The sequence below is a fragment of the Oxyura jamaicensis genome, chromosome 1 (genome assembly GCF_011077185.1).
Source record: "Oxyura jamaicensis isolate SHBP4307 breed ruddy duck chromosome 1, BPBGC_Ojam_1.0, whole genome shotgun sequence".
NCBI lineage: Eukaryota > Metazoa > Chordata > Aves > Anseriformes > Anatidae > Oxyura > Oxyura jamaicensis.
The window spans coordinates 115788249-115814096 of record NC_048893.1 but is presented as its reverse complement, the minus strand read 5'-3'; the positions used below and the strand labels follow the sequence as shown (position 1 = coordinate 115814096).

At 40.4% G+C, this 25848-nt stretch overlaps 1 protein-coding gene across 1 annotated transcript in view; it reads right to left on the bottom strand.

Moving 5' to 3' along the window:
- Positions 1-4720: 4720 nt before the first annotated feature.
- The window catches only part of MED14 (mediator complex subunit 14), a 37041-nt gene continuing 15913 nt past the window's right edge, over positions 4721-25848 (bottom strand). Inside the window, exons 10-31 of the mRNA XM_035315989.1 lie at positions 25044-25155; positions 24241-24366; positions 23559-23637; positions 21865-22024; positions 21272-21466; positions 20553-20687; positions 20039-20115; positions 18405-18565; positions 17986-18132; positions 17806-17897; positions 16535-16687; positions 16030-16299; positions 15048-15203; positions 14399-14510; positions 13631-13762; positions 12322-12504; positions 11412-11647; positions 10559-10738; positions 10247-10354; positions 9686-9811; positions 8879-9068; positions 4721-5303 (exon numbers count right to left, since the gene is read on the bottom strand). Coding sequence (XP_035171880.1) covers positions 5230-5303; positions 8879-9068; positions 9686-9811; positions 10247-10354; positions 10559-10738; positions 11412-11647; positions 12322-12504; positions 13631-13762; positions 14399-14510; positions 15048-15203; positions 16030-16299; positions 16535-16687; positions 17806-17897; positions 17986-18132; positions 18405-18565; positions 20039-20115; positions 20553-20687; positions 21272-21466; positions 21865-22024; positions 23559-23637; positions 24241-24366; positions 25044-25155 — 3204 coding nt within the window. The 3' untranslated portion in view covers positions 4721-5229. The remainder of the gene's footprint in view (positions 5304-8878; positions 9069-9685; positions 9812-10246; positions 10355-10558; positions 10739-11411; positions 11648-12321; positions 12505-13630; positions 13763-14398; positions 14511-15047; positions 15204-16029; positions 16300-16534; positions 16688-17805; positions 17898-17985; positions 18133-18404; positions 18566-20038; positions 20116-20552; positions 20688-21271; positions 21467-21864; positions 22025-23558; positions 23638-24240; positions 24367-25043; positions 25156-25848) is intronic.

Genomic DNA, 25848 nt, shown 5'->3' with positions numbered 1-25848 from the left:
CAACAGCTCGCCTCACAACACGCTATCGTGAGCTTCATTTAGCCTGCCAGTGCCTGAACCAGGTGAATCCTGCATGGTTCCACACGTGGGGCAACCTGGGAAAGATTTGGGATGGGACTGCAGGCTGTGTGTGCTTACCTTTAGTTATTTAAGTGTCTATGCAACTCAAAGGAGGAGGAAAAACTGGAAAATCTGAGAATCAGAGTAAGATTTTTGTTTTTCATAGACTTATAGAATCATTAAGGTTGGAAGAGACCTTCAAGATCATCTGGTCCAACCATCACCCTTTCCTCCTTTCTTTAAGGACTAAGGTGTGAGAAGCTCTGAAGTAAGACATCAGTGCAGGTTAGTCAGCTGTCCATTCTGGTGGTTGCTGTTCATTAGCCTAACGATGCTATATTCAGATGTGCAAAAACACAACAATGTTCTTATTATAAAAAAAAAGAGCCCTGAAACAACAACAAAAGCAGCAGTCCAAAAGCCAGTGCCTCCCATCTCAGCTATCTCCAGGGAAATTAGAATTTGAAGGAGTAATTTTGTAATAATCCGATTGTAAATAAATGTCTTAAAATTTCTTTATGGCATTAAATCAAATTTTGCAGATAGAAGTGGGCATTATAACAACTCCATTTGCTCCAGAACCTGAAAATGACAGGTTGGCTTTATTATTTTTGTTTTCAGCCATTTCCTTGTATAAGCTTGGATAACTCACGTCCTCCAGGGCTGCGGTGGAACGCATGCAGAATCTTAACTGTAGGACAAAAAGCTCCAAGAAACTGTGGAATGAGGAGAAAAAAAAAGGCAAAATAAATTCCTTTTGGCTGACTGAGCACCAGCCAGCAGGCAGTGTCTGAGGTGCTATGGAACCACACCTAGGAGGGATGGAGCTGCTCACAAAAGCCAGCAGCAGTGGGGGCAAAATGGTGCCTGCAGCCTCCTGTGGCTGACCACCTCCGGTGTGCGCCACGAAGTTGGAGGATCTCCGAGAGACCCCCCAGGGCAATACCAAGGGGACTTGGGAGTTCAGGCAAAGGCATGCACCTTCAAGATGGAGCCCGCTAACTTTATAAACAGAATCTTAGGGCACATTTACCTGCAATGGATCTGAGTTTCAGAACAGGAGGCCACCAACAGGCCAATATTCCCCAATGAACTCAAAGCAGAGCCACCCCATTTCACCTATTTTTATATCCGTACGAGCAGTCAACCCCTTGGCACCTTCTTATGCAGCAAGTCTCAAGTCTTCCCCCTAAGCTCCTGCCGCCAGGAGGAAGCAGCAGCAGCAGCTCTCCTTTCCAAAGCTCAGAGCAGCCCCTCACCCCTGAGGAGAAGCAGCAGTGCCACCACGGGGCCGCAGACGCTCTGTGCCCAGCTAACTGTCCCAGCAGCCTGCGGTGGCCTGCCTGGGGTCAGCGTCTCAGCAGCGCACGGAGGGCGGCTGCCCGTTCCCAGTGGGCTTCTGAGGTGATGCTCATCTTGGCCAATGTAGGGCTGTACAGCACTGTGTCGTGAAAGAGAAGAGGAAAATACTTGGAAATACTCCGGTCAGCCGTACTTCTGTGACTTTCCAAAGTTAGGAGGCCTGAGGAGTGCTGCTGGGCTGCCATCTGCCCACACCGTCCTACCAAGTGCACAACCCTCATGGGTCACCTTGGGCTTCAGATGTGCGCTCTAACATCACTACCTGGCCGCAGATACTACTAATGCCTCAAGGCCACGTCATCTAAAGTCAATGAAACAAACTGAATAACCCTCTTTTAGGATGCCCAGAAGCCCACGGGCTGTGTTTGCTCACCATCAGTCTTTGAATAAAAGGTGGTTTCCTTCAGACCGAAATCTTTCCTTCTTTGACCAGCTGCAAGTGGCCTGTGCCATACTGTGCCCAACCCACAGACAGCAAGAGATGGTGGTGGGGAGCAAACCTTTTCTTTTTTAAGCACCCATCTGCAGCAGGAGACAAACACAGTAGTGGAGAGCATCTCTACATACCTGATTTTAGGTTTAGGCCCAAGGAGCGTGCTTTCAAGTCTCAGACGAACAGAAGACAAATTGACGTCTGCGGAAATCAAAGGGAATTTGATGTTTCTGAACATCCCAAAGCTACCCCAACGTTGTGCCCCTGCGCTCAGCAGGGAAACGGGCAAAGGTGAGAGCCACCCCCAGAGGCCTCTTTGCAAATACCATTTCTGTGCACAGGGACACAGCTGTCTTGAGCTATGGCAGCTGTCTGCAGCTGTGCTGCTCCGCACAGCCCCCAGCACAATCCTTCCTCGCTCAGCATCTCTTATCTCTCCCAGCAGCAACCGGACGGACGTTTCCTTTAAAAGCTATTACGCGGGGTCATTTCCCAAAGACGCTAATTACTGCTCTGGAAGAACGTGCGGGGCTGGGAGTACACAGTCGAGCACCACAGCTCTGCTTCCTCACTTTGTGGCGTTCGTGGAGACAAGCCTGAGGTCTTTTAAAAACAATTCCTCAAATATAAGCACACTGCTTATGATCCAGCCAGCCTACGAACCACCAGCTGCTCTTGGGATGTCTTAGGAAAAGCCCCACATATTTGAAGTCAATGGGATTTAACCTAAGTACGCATCTCTCAATTAGGTTATACAACAGTCACAGCTTTGGAACTACAGCCTAGATATTATGTAGTTAACACATTTCAATTCCACGTTAATTTCTTGAAATGCATTCCTACCTTAAAAACATTTGAAATTCTGTGAGTACCTGGAAAATTTGGGCAACAAGAATAACCACTTGAGGTAAAATAATAGCTGGCATACCACAACTTCTGAAATGAAACTGTTGACAGTTTAATCATACATCTAACCCAAACAATCCAAATTATTCTCCCAGTAGTCCATTGTCCTAGCTATTTTTCCACGTAGATTTTGCTTTAAAATGCCCACTACCTGGAGTAACTTTCGACTAATAGATGAAACATATGCTTAGAGACAAACTAAAGCTCTTGAAAGAAAAACAGCTTCTGGTTTTACGAAGCTTTGTTTTGTCTCAAATACTCATTATCAGAACTTGTCTCCTGCAGTCTTTGAAAACTCAGTTAAAACATTTGCAATCTCAGAGGCAAACTGCAGGACAAACATACAAGGCCAACAAGCAATTTAAACTTAATTCAAACAAATCTCACCTTGATTCAGCTTCTTATCTGAGCGTTTGGTTGGCTACCAGAAAACTGGACTGAACACATGAAAAATGAAAATTAAAACTGCACTTGTAAACACCCAAGGTTACTTCTCTGAAAGGAAGAGAGTTGTTGCTGGGCTGTGGGAAATGCTTCCTTTTTCTAGTAGTGTTTTTCTTTCAGACATTATTTAGGATAAAGGCTCCAGATGTGGTGCACATTAACAGAAGTGGTGTATATGCAGATACACACACACACAAAGAGCCACGAAAATTCATTAATCTTCCCACGGTCTCAGGTTGGGAACGTCACCTCATAACCACCTGTCACTAGTTTACATGCGCTGTTTTCTCTCCACCCTGTGGGGACACCCCCACATTTATTTTCAAGTGTTGAAGTTCAGTGGGGCCTTTGTCTTCTAGTTCACTCAGCTGCCCATGAGCACAAACAACATCAGACATTTCTCTGCGTAGCAGAAAGCTTCCTTTTGGCCTGGGAATGCTCAGACCTCAAACCCTGCCCGAATCTCCAGCAAAATACCCAGTCTTTCAGATGTTATTCTATCCCCTCTCAATCTAATATCATTGGTTTAGTTGAGAAAGACAGAACTACAAAGTCTTTCCCAAATGATGAGCAGAAGCAACATTTAAAGATTGCCATGGTTTTCACTCCAGCAGATAAGTTTTGTGTTTCAGGAACAAACTGTAATCACCTGTTACATACAACCAAGCTAGAGCATTACTTACTGATGGAGTACCAACACTCAAAACCACAGGTTCAAGGCCGCAGTCTAAATCAGAAACCAATGAAATAAATGATTGTAAATAATGTAAGAGCCTTGACAGACTAATTCAAGAATAAAAAAGAAGCCTTGTGACGGTTGGAGGAGCAATAGGAGCCTCAAATCCAACAAGGTAGGCTAGAATACATCCACAAAAAGATTTTTAAAATTAGTTTGAAACATCCTTCTGCTTAGTGTTTGAGAATACTAATCTATGTAGACAAATGATCAAATGAGTAATTCTAATCAAATGGCTAATTCTAAAGGACAGAATTTTTCTGATTACAAAAGCCTTTGGTCACCACCACTTGCAAAGTTAACCCACATCCAAACGTGAGATTGTTTCTATGGTTATTTTCTCGGTCATCTTCAGCTTTTTTGGATCATCCTCTCCAATTTCATGGCATAGATTCAAGGTTCTATCTTACTTGCCTTTACAATATTATTACTGAGGTGTCTAAAAGCTCTAAAAACAGGTGAAAATGGGTGCTTCCTATCTCTAAACATCACTTTGGGGACAGAACAAATGCAGTTCCTTACAAATGTAGGAAATGAAGCACTAAGTAATTACTGGATACTTATACAATAAGAATGATCAAACATTATTTTCTGAAGGCTTAGAACCAATCGAAACCATACAATCAATAAATATATATATACATATTAAATTAGCAGCACGTGGGGGAAATGGGATCACATATAGAGATAGCCATGTAGGTGAGTACAAGAGATCTGGCCAGTAACTACAGCAGAAAAGGAGTAACGTTTAAGATTATACAACATCCAGTTTAAGAACATTTTTTTTAATCCAGTTTATTAAATATTGCTTTCTGGGGACATGTTTACAACAAGCCCAAATAAATTGTTTAAGGATTCAAAGCAGTCATATTAAAATACAGCTTCAATATAAAGTTTGTCACAGTTTTACAGTATTCAAAAATGACAGACCTGCCTTAAAAAAAGACTATTACACCAAAACATAAGAAAAACAAAAAAACAAACAAGTTTGGCATTTTCATACTCTGTATAGTATAAAACAGAATATTAAATCTATTACCAGCAAGCTGATACTTCAATCTATTACCTAGTCTGAAGTGTCTCCCATTAAAACACACTATACAACAGCACTATACAAAAGTCGTGGTGATACTCATTTGATGAAAGTGCATCCCTGAAAGTTTGCCAGTTTATTAGTTAGCTCTTAAAAAAAGTAAAATTAGAACGTCCTCTTTTAATTGAAGGCTTAATTTCAGAGAGATTTTTTTTTTGCTGTTTTGTCTCATTTTCAGCCTTCTTTTAAAAGTGTCTATGGACGCCCACCAGGGGGCAGCGTAAGATTAACCATCAAATCCCGAACGGCTGCAAATATTGTGCATTCACCTGGAACAGGGAAAAAAGACATGTTAGCATCACACGCAACAGCAGAGCAACAGGCAGGGCTTAATTCTAACAGGCAGGCAAGGAAGCGCGCTACTCGCGCTCCCTCCATGCTGGGACGTGCCCTCTGCCTGCTGGCACACTTTACGGTGTGGCACTACTGCTGTCGTAGCCTAATACTGGGAGGAGCTCACAATAATTTACAAGTTCAGCTAACACAACGGTGATAGAAGGGGTTCACAATAACCGGTGGTTGCAGCTTGCAAATTCCAGTGACCTGCAGGGAAGTCTGGATTTGAAACGAGTTCAGCTGAAGAAAGTTCAGCTTCCTCCTGTGGGTCACGAAATTGCAAGAAGCCACTGACAGCAGCTCTGAACTTTTAATAGCCTTTGAGCGTCATGAGTCTATTACAGAATTTATCACATGTGGCACTGCAAACCGTATCTGTATGTATGTTATAAATCAAGAGTGCTACAAAGGAAAAACAAAACCTTTTTCAAGTTCCATTTGCATTGATTAAGAACAGAAAATAACATTTCAGAAGACTCAAGTATAAAACAGCTGGAAACTGTTCTTTTGCCCTAAGCCTACTTTTGGAAACACTTTTAGTTCCAAGACTGGGCAAAAATAATTTTTATTTAAAATTAATTTTATTATTTTATTTTCCCACCCAACTGAATTGCTCTGGTTCTAGCCTTGTCTTCAAGGCTGCAAAACAAGACACAGAGCAAATAAACTTTGTTTAAAACTGTTGAAAACAGAAAAAAAACAGCCATAGCTGTCTCAAGTTTCAAATATTGGCATTTTTTAAAAAAGACACACACACATTCTGAAATAGCTTTAAAAATGAAAACCAACAGAATCAAGAGGATTTACATAGACCAACAAGAGGTTAGGCATTATTAGACAGAAGTAACTTTCATCTACTATTCCTGATAACAGCATACAATTAATAGCCACTATTGTACCCTGTCACCGCGGGCTGAATTGCTCCTGCGTATTTCAAGAAGCATCAAGCAGAAGAGACTGCATTTTGTTGCTGAAGAAGCAGCCGCATGAGCAAAGAGATGAGAGCAGAGCACGTGGGGATGTATCAATCCTATCTGCCAAACTAGTGACTCCCAGGATTATTTTGGGCAAGTCGTTATCATATCAAAGCTACAAATCAGGGCTAAAATACCATCCACTGCATCACTGAAAACCAGACATTAGGCAATGCTTAGTGACGAAGTGTTTTAAGAAATCTCACACAAGTTCCTTGAGCTCCTCTCTACAGGTCACCTCCTGCATCAGTAGGGACTTTCCTTACCAGACATCAGTCCACTACGTAACGCAGGTTGTAGGCTTAGAGCTCAAGTGTAACCCTGTTATTCCAGGACATCGATTCCATCTCAGTTCACATAAAACTATTTCCCCATTTTTTTCCCCATGGAGTCATTGGTAAAGTGATCTCGGAAAGACAGCGTACTCGCAACGAGCCAGCGTTTTACTGTTAAACACAGCATAACGTGCTTGTCCACAGATCTGAAAATAAAACTCTTCCAAAAGAACTCACTTTTCAGTTACTACCATTTTATTAAGAGGAAAATTAAGCTGAATACAAAATACTTTCTCACAAAGAGAGAAAGGTAAAAAAGATACAGCCAAAATGAGGCAACACTGATTACGGGTTACAATGAAAGTGCCAATAATATCATACGTGCATGGTGGGAAGCCCTGCTCCTTTCTGACTGAAAGAGTTAAAAATTCACTTAACCATGCAGATTGCAATTAATGCAGCAGAAGAGCTAACACAGGTAGGAAAATCCGGAGCACAGCACAAAAGCATCATAAGAGGAAGGATATGCGTATTGGATCTCCCATGCACTGCTGGTAAAGAAGTCTCCCAGCTATCTACTTTCACCTGCTGGCTCTCCCATCACCTTCAATGCCAAAGAAAAGAAGGTATCTTTTCTCTTTTGTCAAATAAAATAATGCAAATTTTGGCAATAAGAACACAGGAAATTGCACGTTAAGTGTCCTCAGGAAAGATCCTACTCCGGGAGGGAGAAACCAACAGACTCATTCAGAAATTAGAGGAAAGCCTACTAGAAACATCCTCTGCTCAGCTGGCTGTATTCTTCTTTGCCTGGGGGTAAGGTCCTTCTTGAGGCCAGAGCTCTTTTTAGATGCATTTTTTCCCCGTACTGCAGTCCTGCATTATTTCCAGACTTGCGTGACAAACAAAAGTTGTCTATCCTAATCTACCTAATGATCACCAGAAGACATCTCACCTGGGATACTCAAGAGCAGCTCTGCCAATTACTTCCTGTGCTGTAGCATTTTGTGGAGGGTTTACCTTAACACACAATTTAGTGCAATAATACACAGCAACACAAGCATCTACCCTTCCCCATCAGGGGAACTTAGTGGGGAAGCACCTTCCAAAAGAAACACTTGAAGTTTAGTCCAAGTGTTTTGAAATAAAAGTGCTGTTCAACCAACAGTTCTATCCTATACAGAACTCTTGCAGGGAACTCAAAGCTATTCTCTCTTATATACCTACACTATTACTACATGTGAAACAGAAAATGTTAATTTAAATCTCATCACAGTTCTCCAGAAATGTATACATATCCATACCAATGTAAGATAAACATTACTCATGTTCTAGCAATCGAAATAAACCATCAGGCATTGTTAAAATTACCATATAACGAGATGAATAATTATACAGAAGGAGGATTCAACCTCTGGATTCACAATTTCAAACTATTCACTGGGTTACCAGAAAAACACTTCGATCTTCAGTGTGCAACTACAGCAGAACTGAAAGATTTTGTTCTTTTGAACCACTTGGGTATTAGGTCCCCAAACCACTGCTTACAGACAACATACTGCCCAAAGAACCTGCTACTGCCGTTCAGCGTTGTCAGATATTGAGAAAAATTAAAAAGCGTGACAAACAAGGGGGAAAGCAAAGTACGATGCTGCTCACAGTGCACTACCTACAGGCCGATGAACATTCAGAACAATCTATTGAGCTCAAACACTTCACAGCACATTTGGTGGATAGGACTGTATGCGCCTCTGCTAGTGTACACACTGACAGAGGAGTATACAATCACACCAGATACTTTTTAATCATTCACAGCACACGGACAAGTTTTGATAACTATTTTAACATCCCTTTATAGTCTACTGTTAAGCTTAATAACTTTATAGTTAACCATGAAAACTGACACTTGACCATAGCATATTCATTGTGATTCATTGTGGGCCCATTTGTAAAAACCTGAACTCCTACTGTGCAGCAAGAGTTGGGCCAACAAGAGGTGCATCCTATTACTCGGGAGTAATACTCTGACGGTGATATTCAGCCTGAATCACCAGTGTAACCTTCTGGCAAAAAGTCTGCTGCGTTGCCAGTACTTGCTATTAAGTTACGTATTGCCTGTCATATCAGGAGTTTGTGATCACTAAAGCAGTATAATAGGAACCAAGAAGAATTCAGACTTAAGAGAGATTTAGTTTTACACTGGAGATTTGTCACAGATGTCTGGGTGGAGAGAATATATCTACTGGACATGTACAGTACCTGGTCGTGGTGAATTCAGTTCAGCAAACCTCTTTAGAATATTGCTAACCATCATTGGAGCAGCAACAGAAGAGTTCTGTTGCCTGGGAATGTCAGCCTGTTGAGTTGTACCCGAAGCCATATCATAAATAATTGGGACAATAATACTAACAGCTTCCTGGGGGACTGTCGTTTTCTGTGTTAGCTGGAGCTGTGGGGAAAAAAAACACAAGAACTGTGTGAAGTTGAACAATGTACTTCAGCACACCTTCCCATATGGTTAAACACTCTAGACCTACAGATAGAGTGCAGTTCCACCCCTTCAGTTTTCACACATCAATCCTGCAACAGAGAAGTTATCGCTGAGGAGTAAACTAGTTTGTTCTTGAGACCACCCTACACTGAACGCTGCCTCGGAGCTGACACCTACACATTTGTTCTAACCATCTCATTCATGCTCTCCTTTCTCAGCACAGCTAATGTACATCACTCCATCAAGGCACTAAGTGCCTCACAGAACAAAACAACCAAAAGTTGAGCATACGAAGATACCTGCAGCTCAGGGAGAACCGAGCTTTCGGATATATTGTCAAGATCTCTTTGAAAGCACAAAACACGAAGAGCTGCCATGCTTTTACAGGAGGGAGAATAGGAATATTAACTGAATTCTAGTACAAAAGAGATGCATGCAGATCTAGGCTTCCAGAGAGCAAAACATTTTTAGCTACTACGATTGCCAGAGACAGCACGTGTATGTTTTGCCCCTAACCAGCGGTGACTTCAAAGACACGCAGCCCACAAAATTTTAAAACTGATAGCTGTACTTACAAAAAACAACATTTTGGATTTCAGCACAACAGCAGGTGTTCCCGGAGGCGCAATTGGCGGTGCACTGGGAGGAATTGTTAAACAAAACTGCACGTTCCATTTCAGCTGACTTGCCTGATCAGGGAACTGTTTAGAGAGAGCATCACAGAGAAAGAACAGCAAAAGCCTCACATCAGTGATGTACATGTCTACAAACTAGGGAAGAGTTAGAAAGTAAAACGTTCCTTTACAGATGTTGCCAGGTTTAGCACAGGTCAGAGTAACTGGAAGAACTAAGCATATGGCAAACAGGAATACAGTGAGAAAGATTCCAGCCAGGCTACACATGTGCCTATTGTAAAGTAACATGCCTGCTGCTTCTCAAAATCATCAGTTTACAGGAGAAATTTGGGGAATTTCCAGGACAGGTAATAATAAAATGAGAACTTCTTTATTAACACTTAGTGACATATATATAATTTGTGTTTGGAGATAAAGATGTGGCACCTTTTTTCCCCCCGCTTTTGTTTTTTTTTTAATACAGTAACTGAAGTTGAGTGAACTACATAGAAATTAACTTACCAGCTCAAGTTTCATGATGTGAACGCAGTCCCTGAGGATATGCGTTGGAGCCCCTAGTAATTTTGTGAAGGCTATTAGGGTGTTTGCTTTAAAAGGTGGTCCTGCAACCTAAAGAAAGACACCGATTAGTACTGCCTATTTAGATAACAGCTGCACCATTTAATGGTAAACAGCATGCACAACTGTTAATTTTTTATTTTTTATTCCAGCCCTTAAGGACATATCCCACTGAAACTCAGCAGAACCACTCAAAACACCACCAGATTGAAAGTAACGCGCAGAAACTTAAACATTATTGATTGAAGTACGTACTCTTGTTTCAAAGAACTTCTCCAAAACTTGTAACTCTTCCGATTTCCACTGTCCCGTATTTTCGGGTGTTACTTTTAGTTGCAAGGTCTGGTTGGTTTTGGGATTGAGAGCAACCCTGCACTTCAGTGCCTCTGTCTTAAACATAATTACACCTGGTTCGTTGGAGTTTATTAACTGTAACTGTACAAAAAGAAGAATTACATTCAATGAGTCGCTCATTAAATTGCCTGAGAACACACAGAATCACTCTGAAAATTCTAGTGGTCAGTCTATGGTGCTTCCAAAAAGAAATGTGACATTTCTATGACCTGTACGTACACAGGTAAAATTGCCTTGAGAATGAACCTTAGGCAAGATTTGGCTTCTTTCCCTATTACCAAATGAACGCTGATGAAGCAAAGAAGCACACATTGTCTGTCTCACCCTATAGCATCATTCACGACCAATTCAGTTATTGTCAATCAGTAACTAATTTCTTGGGCATTGCTGCAAAGCAGAGACATCCATAGTAACCCTGTGGCTGTTCTAGTTCACTCACAATTGACATGCTAAACTCACAGAAGCCAGGGCATCAGAAAATTTGGTCACAGTCCTGTTATTGTATCAGTTATTTCACCTGACCAAATAGGTTTTCCACTTCTTATTTGTGTGGAAAAGAAGAACTAAATGTTTTCTCTACATTTAGACACTTGAGATGGTGAGATTCAGAAGTATAGCATAACAAGTCCAATAGCAAATACTTGTTATATTTGAAGTTTGTATCTGATTTGAAAGACACACAGTACAGAGGCACTAAAAAGAACAGTTGCTAAGTCAGATTTGCAAATCAGTATTAAAACAGCCTAAACCATACCGTTTCCTGTTGTATGATCCTCTGAAGATGTCTCCTCATAATAACTGATCCAAGGAATCGCTCAAGAGGGGAACAAAGATAGCTGCCAGCTAGTCCTGGCACGAGCCCAGGAGTAGGAGAGGGCAACAGCAGAATATTCAAGGCACTGTGGGTGAGGATTGTAGGTATGGATGCAGCCCAAGAGCGCTGAGGTAGTTTACGAGGTGGAGGCATGCTCGTTGGCATTGCTTGGGAACCTGTGGGTAAGGAAAAAGTACTCGTAGTAAGGAAGGATTTATGGTGAAACCTAAGACATGTATTCACTCTCTTAGCTTGAACTATGCAAGCAACAAGCACCCTGGCCAAAATTTAAACTTTCTTATTTAAAAAGTTGGCTAACTAATGATAGGCAGAGCAAAGTCAAAGAATTGGAGCTTTGACCCTCCACCGATGCCAAGTCTCAGTTAAATTTAATCCTACTCCCTTCTCCCCTTTTTTCAGCGTGGCACCAGATACCAGCTTTGTACAACTAACAATGAGATCTAAAGATGTCCAGATTAGTCTTGCAAGAGCAGCATTACAGCTCTATAATGTCAAAAGTTACTGTCTGGGTAGGTAATTATGTTTATCGTAGTTTTCATTCCAAAGATTTTTCTCTCTGTAACAGAGTTCCATAGTTTAAGATTTAACTTTGTAGTTCAACAAGATGCATCAATCCTCTTCAAGTTTATGCTGTATGATTCAATTCATTTTCCAATTTGTTAGAAAAGACTTGAAATAGGCTGGAATAAAGGCTTCAACTCCTTAGATACTTTACTACACAGAGACAGTAAGGACTGTTAGGCTGAGACACAAACCTACCAAGTCGAATCAAACTAGAAATGTTAAGCATGAGTGTTGCACAGTCTTTAACACTAGTAATGTAACCTACTTGTTCCAGCTCGTGGGGAATGAGAGGCATCTGGGACAGGTGAATGAAGGGAAGGGTTGGCTGGTGACATTCCAGGCATCCGTGCTGCTGGTGATGGACCAGAGACCTGGGGAGATCCTGGCCAGTTCCCTGCACGCTGACTGGGTGACATCATGGTGTATGGTGAGCTTGGGTCTATGGTACCTACAGATGTTACAAGACCATCATCTTTAAAAAAGATTCAAGGTTTTCTAATCTAGAAGTCTAAAAAAATCGTAGAAACATAGAATGGTTTGTGTTGGAAGTGATCTTAAAGATCATCTAATTCCAACCACCTGCCATGGGCAGGGACACTACTAGACCAGGTCGTTCAAAGCCCCATCCAACCCGGCCTTGAACACTTCCAAAATGCTGATCAAAATCTACAAAATGTGAAAATGTCTTAGATTCTTTTTCATTTTATAGCCATATTGATAAGTGTAACAGGGAGAAAAAAAAAACGATACAAATTCAAAGGGTACATTAAGGCAAATCAGCACGTTTAACATAACAAACAAAACTAAGAAGTTCTTGCATCTGGACTTGGGCTTCTACTGCTCCTTAGTAAATGAAAGCCTCAGCTAGACTGTTCTTAATCTATAGTGTATCTTGTAATAATTTCTGCAAAAGTACCTTTGGTTTGGTACTGCATTATAGCAACTGATTAGATCAAGCTTCTTAAACAGTCTACTGTGTATCTCTCTCTCTGTTTATCTTAATATTTTTATCGGTGTGCTAAAATTACGACCTGAGCTTTCATTGATTGTAATCCATGGAATGGTTTCCAACACACTGTGATTACATCAAAAATTAGTTTTGGCAGCTTTCAGAAAACTTAATAAATGAAAAGACTAAGAGACATATGTTGCTTCTGTGTACGTATGTCAAATCAGCAAGACTGCGGTAATGTTTTCAAGTTGCAAGTATTTGAATTTCTAATCTGTTCCAGTTCTATTTTGAGTAAACTTAGTGAAAATAAAGCAACTATTCTAACAAGAGAGTGCTCATTAGAAGCTGCAGCCATGGTTCAGCTACAAGTCCACACGTAATTTCCCCATATTAGTAACCAGAGACAATTTTTGAAATGTTAGTGAAGACCTCAACATGCCATGCAGCTACTCTTGACTACTGTAAACAGTTACACCCACATGTATAAAAGCAGCTGCTTAAGACAAGTACAAAACTCTAATTTTTTCCCCAATTAACTTAAGTATGCCCAAGAACACTTAATTTCAAGCAGCAAACATGCTCCCCCTGTCTCTATATCCAGACATGCCAGTAAGGAACTCACCATGTGGGCTGGCAAAGTTAGCTGTTTGTCCCATTGTGATTCCAAGGGAGGAAGGTGAAGGTGTTGGACCAAAGGATGCTGGTGATGGTGCTCTTAAAGCTCCACTAGGTGAGCTCGCAGCATGCAAGTTTCCTAATCAAAGATACAACATCACAACACACACATTTCCCATTTTTCTGTTAACATTTTTTCCATCAACTGCTACAGCTCTCTGCTTTTTAGGGAGATGGCAAACAAGATTCACTAGGATTCGTGCTTGCACTCGAAGGCTGTATTTTGTACATGCACGAAGACTGTATTTTGCAAACTGATTCACCACACAAAAGGAGCTTTCCAAGATATTTGACTTGAAGAATGGCATTTCCCCTTTGCCCAGCCATTCCCCAAACTTAAATACTTTCAGCTGTTGAACTAAAACAGCTGGGAACAGAAAGCTATGCTTTGGTGATAAAAAGTTTTTATGAAGAAATGGGTATTTAAAATGAACAGGTTTTGACTGAGCAAGCTGTAAGCCTTAAGAATTAAATGGTCCCAAAGACTACACAGCTCAGGATGACACCTTTGCCAAGGGCCTTTTTTTTTTAAGCTCCAAAATGTACTTTCAAAGCCTGTCTGGTAGGCCTTTGCTATTTTTTCACATCACAAGGTGCATTACCTTGGCTAACTTGGAGCTGAACACAGCTCAAGTGACAGAAAACCATGCACACGCAAAAAACAGCATGTGTGTTGCCAGTATGTTATTAGCACACACACTCTCAACCGTCTTACCTGGTGACTGTGTGTGCATCATAGATGGAGAAGGTGTCACTGTGTTGTGATAGGAGGTGGGTGGTGAAGTAAGAGGATATGCTCCTGATGCTCCTGCCTGTTTTGCAAATGGCTGAAAGTGTCAACACAAGAAAACAAAAGCCTTTGATCATTTTGAACTAAAAAAGTAAGTATATGCAAGAGAATACTCAATGAGAGTTTGGTTCCCACCTATCATTTATTCGACTCACTATATCACCTTGCTCACAGTTCACTATTTTTTCCAGGGTCTTTTTGTAGTTTTTCCAAGACATAATGCATCTGTACCTCATTCTTTTTTATCTACCACATTATAGAGAGATGCCTCCTGACTCTCCAGTCTGTCCCCTCCCCATATCTTTTATCTTAAACAGTCGATTTCCCTCCCTCCGTCCTTTGCTTCTAAAGCAGCAAGTCTCATGTGACCCTCCACAGCTGCTGTTCACCTGCTGTGGGTTTTTTACACTGGAACGAGAAATGACAAAATAAATCAATGGTTTGCCCTAAGGGCAATTCCACCGCACACTTCTGTATACTTCCTTTCCATTTTTTATTACCAATGCTTTTGGAAGTTAAGCTCTTAAAAACCCACGGTTGTGGAAGACAAACACTTATTTGGTCTGCAGGCTACCTGTTGTTGTGGTTGCTGTGGTGGTTGCTGGGGTTGAAGCTGTGATATCAAAGAATCCATCATGTCACCTCCAATAGGAGAAGGTGGGTTATCGTCTTCATTTACAGATCGTCTTCGTGCATCCTGATTGCTGTCAACAAACATGTTGAGGAATGTCTGTGGATAAATCAGTCTTGTTATCAAACAGTTTCTCCATTTACATTTGATTATATAAAATGACCACAGCATTTCCTAAGGTTGTCAGCAGTAGTAGAACTACTAGCAGGCATTTAATACACAGTATGAATAGTTTACAAAATACAGCAATTCATAAAGAGTTTTCTCAGAGGATATTTAAACTTAATTCCCTCCCCCCTTTTTTTTCTGTTCAAAAATAAAGGGGCCTTTCAACACCACCGAACAAGAAACCTTGCTCATCAATATGAAACATCTCTAGTTACTTGAAATAGCAACATTCTTCTTTTTTGTTACAAGGAAAAGCCTACAACTGGAAATATCTCTTCCCATTCCTATACTTGGGCAGTTCTATAGCAGTTCCAGAACAACTCATCAGTAGCCAAAACCTACTGGGCTCTTGTACCACACCTACAATTGCCCTGTCTGGTTAAGAATGCCCAGGCCATCTCTTCCATAGCATTCTCCTGTACCCAAAGCAATTCAGCATTCAGTTGCGACTGAAGAAAAATCAGCAAACTAAAAACAAAGATTCACCGAGTTTTAATAAAACACCCTCCCTGAAAAAGCCTCAACATTATTTTTATCACGTAGTTAAGAAAAAAAATCTGACATTTGATGCTAGTTTTCTTAAAGGAAATGTTTTAATTCAAGCTAATTAACAAATTTACATACAAATCAAAAATTCCTTCTGCGTTCACAATTTTGGAAGGACTACGGCTCTCCACAAAAGCTCTTCACATCAGATCCATGCTTCAGGTTAGAAGCTCACTTTTACGCACGTGCCAAAAAACATAGAACTAGTCACCTTTAATCCCGGTGCAGGGTAAAATCCTTCAACTATTTTGCTGTTGTCAAAAAGACTGTACGCTCCATCACGTATCGCTACCACACCACGGCTCCGGCAGTAGATGTCAATGCAGTACATATTCCTAAAAGCCAGCCTGATATGCGTGGGTGACTGTGGCAAAATTGAGAAACACTGGTAGGCAGTGTTGGTGCGTTGAGTCAGACCCAGCATGGGCACAGTTGGAAGTTTGTTGATAGCATTTAATGGAGCCTGAGTGTCAAACAGAACCTGAAAGAGAACAGACATTGAGACGAGGTAGGTTACCTTTAAGTAAAAGTGTGCAGAAATCTGGGTGGGGGGAAAGGACAGGGGCAAGAAAGATACAATGCTCCCCAAGCCACCTTTTGCCAATGAGTTTCATAAGTTATTATAATACACACCTCATTTTGAAGACAACAGTTTCATCAGAACCCAGCTCTTATTTACCTTGCACTTGCATTGAGAGAAAAGTTTAAAACGTTACCTGTAACAACAGCACCACATTTGGTGTTTTATTGAACATCTCCTGGAGCTGGTGCAGAATTGTGTTGTGACAGTTGCTGCAACCTGAGTTTGGGCCAACAGTTCCCAGTGAAATGTGGAACTTCTGGAGTATGGAGTTCCACTGAATGCTGATCTAAAACATCAAGAACATGAAATGATCTTGGAAACTAGAATTAAGAGGTTATAACAAGCAAGCAATCTGCTGTCATTTTCCCCCATTTTTCATGAAACCTCAACAGATTCCTAACTCAACTTCCTCAAGTTGCTGAGGTTCTGAAAAGAATGCTGTTAGCTTTGACACAGCTTATGCATTTAGTTAGCTGGATTGTTGTCAGCCATAAAAGTGGACAATTACTCTGTCAAGTCAATCAAAATGAACCATCTCAACAAAGGTGAGATTAAGGAAATTAAACTCGAGAGATTCACTACTGATATTAAGAGCTGCTGGAGGCAGACTGATTTTCTCAGCCGTATCACACACACATGCTAATATGTAAGGAAGTGACATGCAAAATCCACACTGCTACTCAGTGAGATTAACTATCACAATCAAATGGATATAGAAATACTCTTAAAAATTCGCCTTAGACCATGAACACAAAAACCTTTTAGGATGCAAATTGCAAGTGCATCAACTATTTTGCATCAGTTGCACGCAAAAATACATTATTTGTCTGTAATAAACATGCAGTTACTGCCACCTCTGCCTGGCATTTAATGCAATGGTATGAGCAAGTACACAGACAGCTGTCAAAGTAATTAATGTGCTGTAAATTCAAATACTACAGAATAAGCTAGACTTCTGAACAAGAGAACAGTACTGCTACAAAATACTTAAGGACTGCATAATTTGAAAGCACATTACTACATTTAGAACTAAGTCCTTTCTGATAAGGCTGTATTAAGCACATAACCTATGTTCAGATCAAAAGATGGACATATCCCAGTGTAACAGGGAGCAGTAGCAACACCTCGGTTAGAAAAAAGTTACCAAGCCATCTCTCACCAACCAGGAGCACATTAACTGTCCTTCACACTATGTGAAGTACATTCCTCAAAAATTGTAGACGTTTAGGAGCCTAGCAAATCAGTAACCCAGCACCCTTAACTTCTATCTTTTCTGTGTTCATCAGCATTAATTCCACAATAATATAATATGAGGAACTATTTTGTAGCACAATTCTGAGAACTCTACACCTGCCCAATTCTGTTTGCAAATACACATTTTTAGTGCACTTAGGAAATACTTACTGAGCTCCCCTTGGTAGTTCCATAACAAAGGATAAGTTTTCGGTAATTGTAGATACGAACTTCTGAGAAAACGTTTAAGTGGTTAGGTATGTCTTTGAAGAGAGGAGGGAAAAGAGAGTGAGAAAAATTGTAGTAATCTGGTAAACACAATTTTTAAGTAAGAGGAGATTATTTCTGTACCTGGTAAGGATCGTGCAAACTCCAGGACACATTCATAGAGCCGAGCAATACTGTTCCAGTCATTGAGGAACATCTCAACAACTTTGCGACCTCCAACTGGTTCAGATAACTGGTTTTCGTATGTCAGGTAAACATGACGGGTTGGTCCTGCAGCATTAGGAAATCAGTAAATACCGATTAAACTAGTAGCTACTAAACCACAGTTTACAGACTATGACTGAACCGTGATGAGCAACCAGGAAGCTTACTTAAATAACAAAAGTGCATCAACTCAACAGCCAAAAAAGTCTGATTCAGGTGCACTGTGGCTCATGAGAATTCTTAGAGCAGACAGTTATCCATATCACCACAACAGCAGAACTATACTGGAGCAGACAATGTAAAACACAAAGAAACAAAATTTACCTGACCTCCCTTACCTTGCTCCCTGGATGAAGTGCTATTAAGCGGACAATTTGCAAACACCAGCTCAGCCACCCACGTGCGATTATTTCTACCTTGTAATCGGAAAGTGCAATCAAGAAGAGATCGGTCCAGAGCCTTCTGCGTTTCCTCATTTACACCTTTACAGGGAGGAATTCTATTTGTGAAGAAAAGAGGTCCTCAGTTGTACACAGTATAGCCCCCAAACTGCAAAATACTACTTTTTTACAATTTCTGGGAGACTTTTAAGTCTGGATGTGAAAGAAAGAACAAACCAACAGCAAGACAGACAGCTGGACTGCACAGATAGATATGTTATTGCTCTTCAAGGACTGTAATAACGGTGTTGTAAAAGCACTCTGAGTTGAATACATATAAAAATTGGTCTTAACACCTGTGAATTACAGACTACTATGGGATCTGCTGAATTGTTCTGATCTCCAGATGAAAGTAGGAGCACACTGATATGAAGGTTTTATCCAGAGGCACCAGGCCCTACCTTTTTTAAGCCTGATGCCTTTATACCACTACATATTGCAGCAGCATAAAAGAAGTTAAGAAGATTATGCTTTAGAAGGTCTATCTTATATTCTTTACTCTTTGGGGTTAACACAGAGACCACTACTGTTAAACAACTTCAACAACCTACATGATGCAAAGGAATATAAAGTTTGCAGATGATGCAGTTTGCCAAACTGAAGGAAGCACTCAGTAAGCTGGCAGGCAGCGCTGCCATTCAGAGCGACCTCAGCTGGCTCAAGGGTGAATTAACAGAAGCTTCACAAAGTTCAGTAAAACCAAATTCAGTCCTGCACTGGGAGCAGATAACTCCATGCAACAGCTCAGGGTGGGGACTGACTGGCTGGGTAGCAGTTCTGCACAAATAGAGCGTGGGGGTCCAAGAGAGAAGCCAAACAGCAGTCAGCAGCATGCTCTTGCAGCAGTGCAGGCCGCTGCCTCCTGGGCTGTATTAGCATCAGCATAGCCAGACAAATCAAGTGACCGCTTCCCTCTGGTCACCATTTGAGACCTGTCCCACAAAACCCTTAGGGACTGGAAAATTCAGCTGATCAGCCCTGCTCTGAGCAGAAAGTTGGACCAGATGTCCTCCACAGGTCCCTTTCCATGCTAAATTACTGTAGGATTCTCAGATGTTTCCTCCACAAGTTCTTAACCACAAGTTTGTCTTTTTTCAGGATTCCTTGCATTTTCCTCTGCAGTATTACATATTGGTCGTTGTTAAGTAACACCTGGAGTAAGTAGGCCTCTGACCTGATCTAAAATTGCAATTACATGTTCTTCAGCCACCCCCATTCTGTATCTTCCTTAGCACTGCCTGAACGTAAGGACTGAGCACTGTCAGACTGTTTTCAGAGCTCCCCAGTTTAGGTAATGACAGAAACTGTCATTATAGTTGGCTCCGAATCTACTCTTGCTTTCCTCTTTCTACAGTACTGCTTCATGCAGAAGTGCAGGACACACAATAGTTAAAATGAAATGAAACTAAGAAACTCTCCTTCCGCTCCACCCCCCCCCCAACATTTTTAGTGTTACTCTCCAAACAACAATCCTTTTTTCTCTCAAGCATATGTACTGTAATGAAAACAGACACATGAGCATATCCACTTACTTTAATAAACGTATGGCATGGCTGAAGCCATCTCCTTCTACTTGTACTCCTTGGTGAGGAATGTCCATATTAGATAACTACAAATGAAAAAGAAAAATGTTATCCCATGCAAAAACAAGTCAAGCAAAGTAAGCAACTTTTTAAAAATTATTATTATTTTTTTTCTCTAGGGGTGACAGATGTTTCACACCCTCAAGCACTAGAAGGCCAAAAAATGGGCTGTGCAAATCTGAAACAAAGTTGTCTCTCACACCCTCCCATAAGACTCTCTTTTATCCTCTCATTCTCCCTTTTCCCTAAACGTCTCAAGGCTTTTGTAGTTAGTGCTTGGTATTAGAGAACCAGCTACAACAGGAATAGAGCAACCCTGTGTAGAACATCAGCCACCCAGACTCAGCTAACAAGGGAACTAGAAAGTGAACACGTCCACAAGTTCTCCAGACAGTCACATTTAGACAAGAGAATCGAGAGCAGTGGAGGGAAAGAAGCAAACAAAATATGTCTGAATACGTACCTCCATACGAAGCCCTATAAATGGCATATTGGTATCACACATGGCTACTATATGAGCTAGGACTTTATTGAAGGCACACATTTCTCCCGACCGTTTTGGTTTCTTAGGTTCTATGGAACATGTATCACCAGATAACTAGAATTAAAATAAAGACAAATGTACTTGCACATTTGGAGTAAACTTTTTTTAAAAGATGTCAGAAAACAATTTAATTCATCCAAGTTTTAAACAAATCATACCCTGAGCACAAACACCTGAAAGGGTTTGGTCCACTTCAGGGCTACAGCAATTGAAGTAATTCATAATCACCTCCTTCCTTAAAATAGTGTTTATACATCACCAAGCCAGGTCAAGTTGACCTGAAGAAGTAACTTCTATCAGCCCCCTCAAGTCTTTCAGAGACTATGCCTATATGGCACAAAGCGTATCATACAGACACCAGCACTTTGCTTATGCGAGCTACTCTAGCTACCTCTGCACAGTATTCTGCCTTGGCTCTTCAGACCAACTGAGAAGGCCTGGCACCAATTAGAAGACAATAACCATTGCAAAACAGTTTCCCAACACCTCCCCAGGGAAGCTAGCCCAGAGAACCAAGCCTCAATGTAAGTTGTCAGCCACACAAACTTTGAAACAATACTAAAACTGGTATTAACGCTCAGAACATGTGTTTGGCTTCCACACTCTAGTACTAGCCCGAAGGCTTCTGAAGCACATACCTTGCGCTTGACACCACTTTTCATTTGTTTCCCACTTTTTGTGTCTAGTACCAACTCTTCAATGTTTGGTTTGAATTGTTGTAATAAAAGTGCAGTAGCAGGGCTGTCATCTCCTTCAGCATAGCTCACAGAGAGAAAATGGTACTTGTACTCTAGTTCTGTGGGGTTGCCAGAAACATCAAACATCTCTACAACCTGTATTTAAACAAAGCAACAAATCAACAAGACCCTCAATTAAGCATACATCTATATCAGTTCCTATCCTGCCCCCTTTCAAAGATATGTTTCAAAGAAAACATATATATATATATATAATTTAAGATATTTATACTCGTGGCTAGGAAAGGGATCCAAGAAGAGAAAGCAGACTAAACTTTCAGGAAGTAAGGAAACAATGCTAAAGCTGCTGAGTAATAAATATTTATGCCCCCTTCTCTCTATGAACCTAACTGCTTAACAAACCCATTGAATTAGAGTAGGTAAAGAAAGGTTAGAGGCAAAATGCTTACAGCAATGACTTTGTTCCTAATGTTGGAGTTACTGCTATGAACTGCCCGAGAACAGAAGATAAGAAGCATTTTTCAGTTACTTACAATGTAGTACTGTGGAAGGCGAGTGAGTTTGATAAACAATTTGTGTTTGGAAAGGTTTCCCACTGGATGGCTAGCGTAATTAGCTAGCTGAAGAGTTTCACTGCTTACTGTAGGCAGATGCTTTATAGACTGTTTGCAACGCTGCTGTCCAAGCCAGAACCTTACATTGAAATAAAGGCATTAGTACCCCAAGGCTTTTAAATTACTCTAGTATACTGCTGTTTAGAGCAGTAGTGTCAAATTAAGACCCAGTCAGATTCCAAGACAACACCTAACATTACCACACAAGCTAACATAGAAAATTACAGAGAAAAATTCTTGAGTTTACATCTTCTTATTACTATCTTTCTATATTGTCTTCAGCATGGGTAACAGACAGCTGTTAATTTATGAAGAAAATCCCTGAAATTATTTGCTCAAGGAATATATAATCGTTTTTTATAGAACACAATATAAAATTACAATATAAAAAGGGATAAGCTATAAAATATGCAGATTACAGTCATTTTATGATGTAGAATCTTCAATTTTTTTTGGTATAGAAAAGTAGATCTTTGCTCCTGTATGATGGTACACGATACGGTAAGAAAGTCACCTAGGAAGGATTAACATCACTCTAGATTATATTATAAACAAACTCATTCACCTGAGTAAGTTTAAAAGTGAAGAGCCACAGCAAGATACCAAATCTATTCTGATGTTTGGAATTATACTTTATTCTGCTCTGCTGGATTTTGACCATAGTGGCAAGACCAGAAAGTCTAGCTAGGCTCTAAGGCCTCAGAAATGTGTGGCTTAGTATCTCAGGGAAAATTCCACTGAGAACAGCAGCAAATGTTGTAGGTGTTCAACATCCCTCCATCAGGGCACACCATGTTTATTCTCATAGATACATATGAGATATAACTGCCCTAAAAGACATTTCATAGGACTGCCTAGCTTCCTCAAAAACAGCAGCACTACCGAAGCCATTATCTCGAGTACATTATCTATAACAAAGGGCGGTTGATTAGTTTCTCCAGGGTGCCAGTGCTTCATGCGTCATCATGCTTCTTTTAGAAGCAAAATTTCTCAAATAGAGGGTTCACTCTGCAATTAGCTCAGAGTACTGGGAATTTCCAAAAAGACTGAGCAGGTGGAACTCAATTTTCATGCAGATGCAAACCGTATTTGTATTAGTTGCTACAGCCTCTTAACAGGAGAGAGGAATATACCTTGTGCCTAAATCTCAGGGCTTTTTAGAGGGAAGAGGCTTAAACCAGCAAGGGCTGAAGTGTTACAATATAGACAAGATACTCTTTAAATCATTACAGGCCAATTCCTGATCTTCCCTCTGTATCGTGAAAAGGGAGATTGTTCTTGCTGAGAAACAAGCAGAATTCAGTTGTAGAAACAGAGTGAAATAGAGGAGATGGAAAATGAGCATGGAAACAAAATGAGAACCCCAGGAAGCAAGTGATCTGCTACTGACAAAGTGAGAAGACCTCACACAACATGTGCATGCAGCAACACCTGAGCCCTGAACTTCCTCCATCCATTTAGAGAAGACAGCAAATACTCAAATTTGCTTAGAACAGAGATGAAAGATACTCCCTACTGTGGCAAAGCACAAAGCCAAGCAAGCATGATCATCTAAAATACAAAACACGGTGATTCATTCTGTGCAAACTAAATTAATTATTCAAGTCACTTACTTGAGCTGCTGGAGCCAAGGAATGATACGTTTCATATCATCATTAACAGACTTCTCTATGTCATCCAGCGTAAGTTGATCTGTAAGAGTATTAGGTGAGTAAATGATCTTAACATCTGTTCTTAAAACACCAAACTTTTGACCTGTTAAAGAAAATGTCTCATCTAATTTAACAACCACAATTAAGACAGAACAAATGATCCATAATGCCTGTAGAACCAAAGCAGTATGTTTTCATGCAATTAAGTTAAAAGAATTAACTTTTCTCTCTTTTTTTTTAAGGTCATCTGAAACCTCAAGTTAGACTTGAACAGTATCTCAAAATATTTGAAGTCACATAATGCAATTCTTAGTTAGGCCCATAGGAAATGACTGCATCCATTACCAGTACTGCCCAGGGATCACGAGCCATAAAGAACAACTGCAAATGATGCCTAACAATGCTTAAGTCTGTCCTGCTCTTAAAAGATGCTTAACTGAACTGTGGATCTTGAACACAAAGATCCACTTCTCCATTCCTCATAAACTCAAAGACCTATCCGATTAGTCAACATGCAGTGCTTATTCGCTTAACTCTTACTTACAGAGCTTCGCAGATGTGACAGAATTGTTCACACAAAATAACCTCATAATACAGAGTTGTTGCAATATATCAAACACAGCCTGTTTTTTCACCTACTTACCAGCACCATAAAGCATCAGTTGAAACATTCCAGAATGAAGATCAACAAAAACATGCAGGCACTCTGATCGACCACATGGTTCCAAAATTGGAATTACAAGAGTTGGAAGAGCTGTCTCAATGAATGCTAAACAAAAAAAAAGATGTTAATAATTTGACACAAAATTCAAGCCCATCATATTAAAACTCAGCCCATTATAACACCCAAACCTGTTTGTTTTTAATAGGAACAATCTTCTTCCAGCAATCCTGAATTCAGTATGAGCATTTGCACATTATTACATTCAACATAAAGAGGGAATTGAATACAATAATTTCTCTGTGAAAACAGTGCTAATAACAAACCAGCCAGAAGAAACAGACTAAATTTGAAGATTATAAATCCTTGAGTAACTTTTAACTCATTGCTTCAAGATTATAGGTTCAATTTGAATCCCAAAGGTTTCAAAAGCAGTTAAAGCAAGGTCTCACCCCAAACCAGATCAATGCAGTAGAAGATTTGCTTTCAATTCCAAACAACTACAAGTTTCACAATAGACAACTTTTAACCATTCTACCCGAAATATAATACTCTATCAGCTTTATCTATTACACTACACTTAAAGGTAGATATTGTTGAGTATTTTAGTTATCAATGCATAATCATTTAAAGCTAGGTCTAGTTAATTCTGAACACGCTGCCTTTTAATTTTGTTTGTGTATTTTGTTCAAATTAATGAAAACAAGAAACAACAAGAAAAAGGGGAAACATTCCCAGCATAAAGGGAAATAAACTTAAAATAACATTCAGTAGAAAACCCATACAATTGTCATTAACATTGTAGCTCTTAAGAATGGCTTTCAGCTCCTGGAGTTTCTGATGAGATCTCGCATGGACACTGTCTATCAGGAGTTTTTCTATTGATAGATGGTCAATCTGTTAAAAAAAAAATAATTAAAAAAAAGATACATACGCAAGCAAGTTCAAGTTTGATGCATAAGCTTTATGCACTAGCACACAAGAACAATGCTTAATAAAATGATCACTCTGGAATTAATTTGCTGAGAACTGTGGTGAACCAAATACATTATTAACTTTAGTATTTGGGTCACTACAAAACACAACAAACTAACATATGATGTTGCCTGTGCAGCATGCAGGGGGAGGGCTTTTGACAGTAGAAGAAAATGTAAAAGAAAAGTTTTACTAACTGTGCTGTTATCACTTCCTGTGCATACCTACTTCTGGATAAAGGCTGAAGTATTTTCCACCTTAGCATGTACCCATCTATAACTAGCCTAAGCTAAGGAAAAATAAACAAAACTCTGTTAGAATATGGTTGCCTCTACACTAATCACAGAATCCTAGAATCCAGATCCAACCTTCACCCCCAGCCATGGGCAGGGACACATCCCACCAGACCAGGTTGCCCAAAGCCCCATCCAGCCCGGCCTTGAACACCTCCAGGGATGGGGCATCCACAGCTTCTCTGGGCAACCTCTCTCAGCACCTCACCACCTCGTGAGTGAAGAATTTCCTCCTCACATCTAACCTAAAACTCCCCTCTTTTAGTTTAAAGCTGTTAGTTACCACTTGGCCTATCACTCCACTCCCTAACAAAAGAGTCCC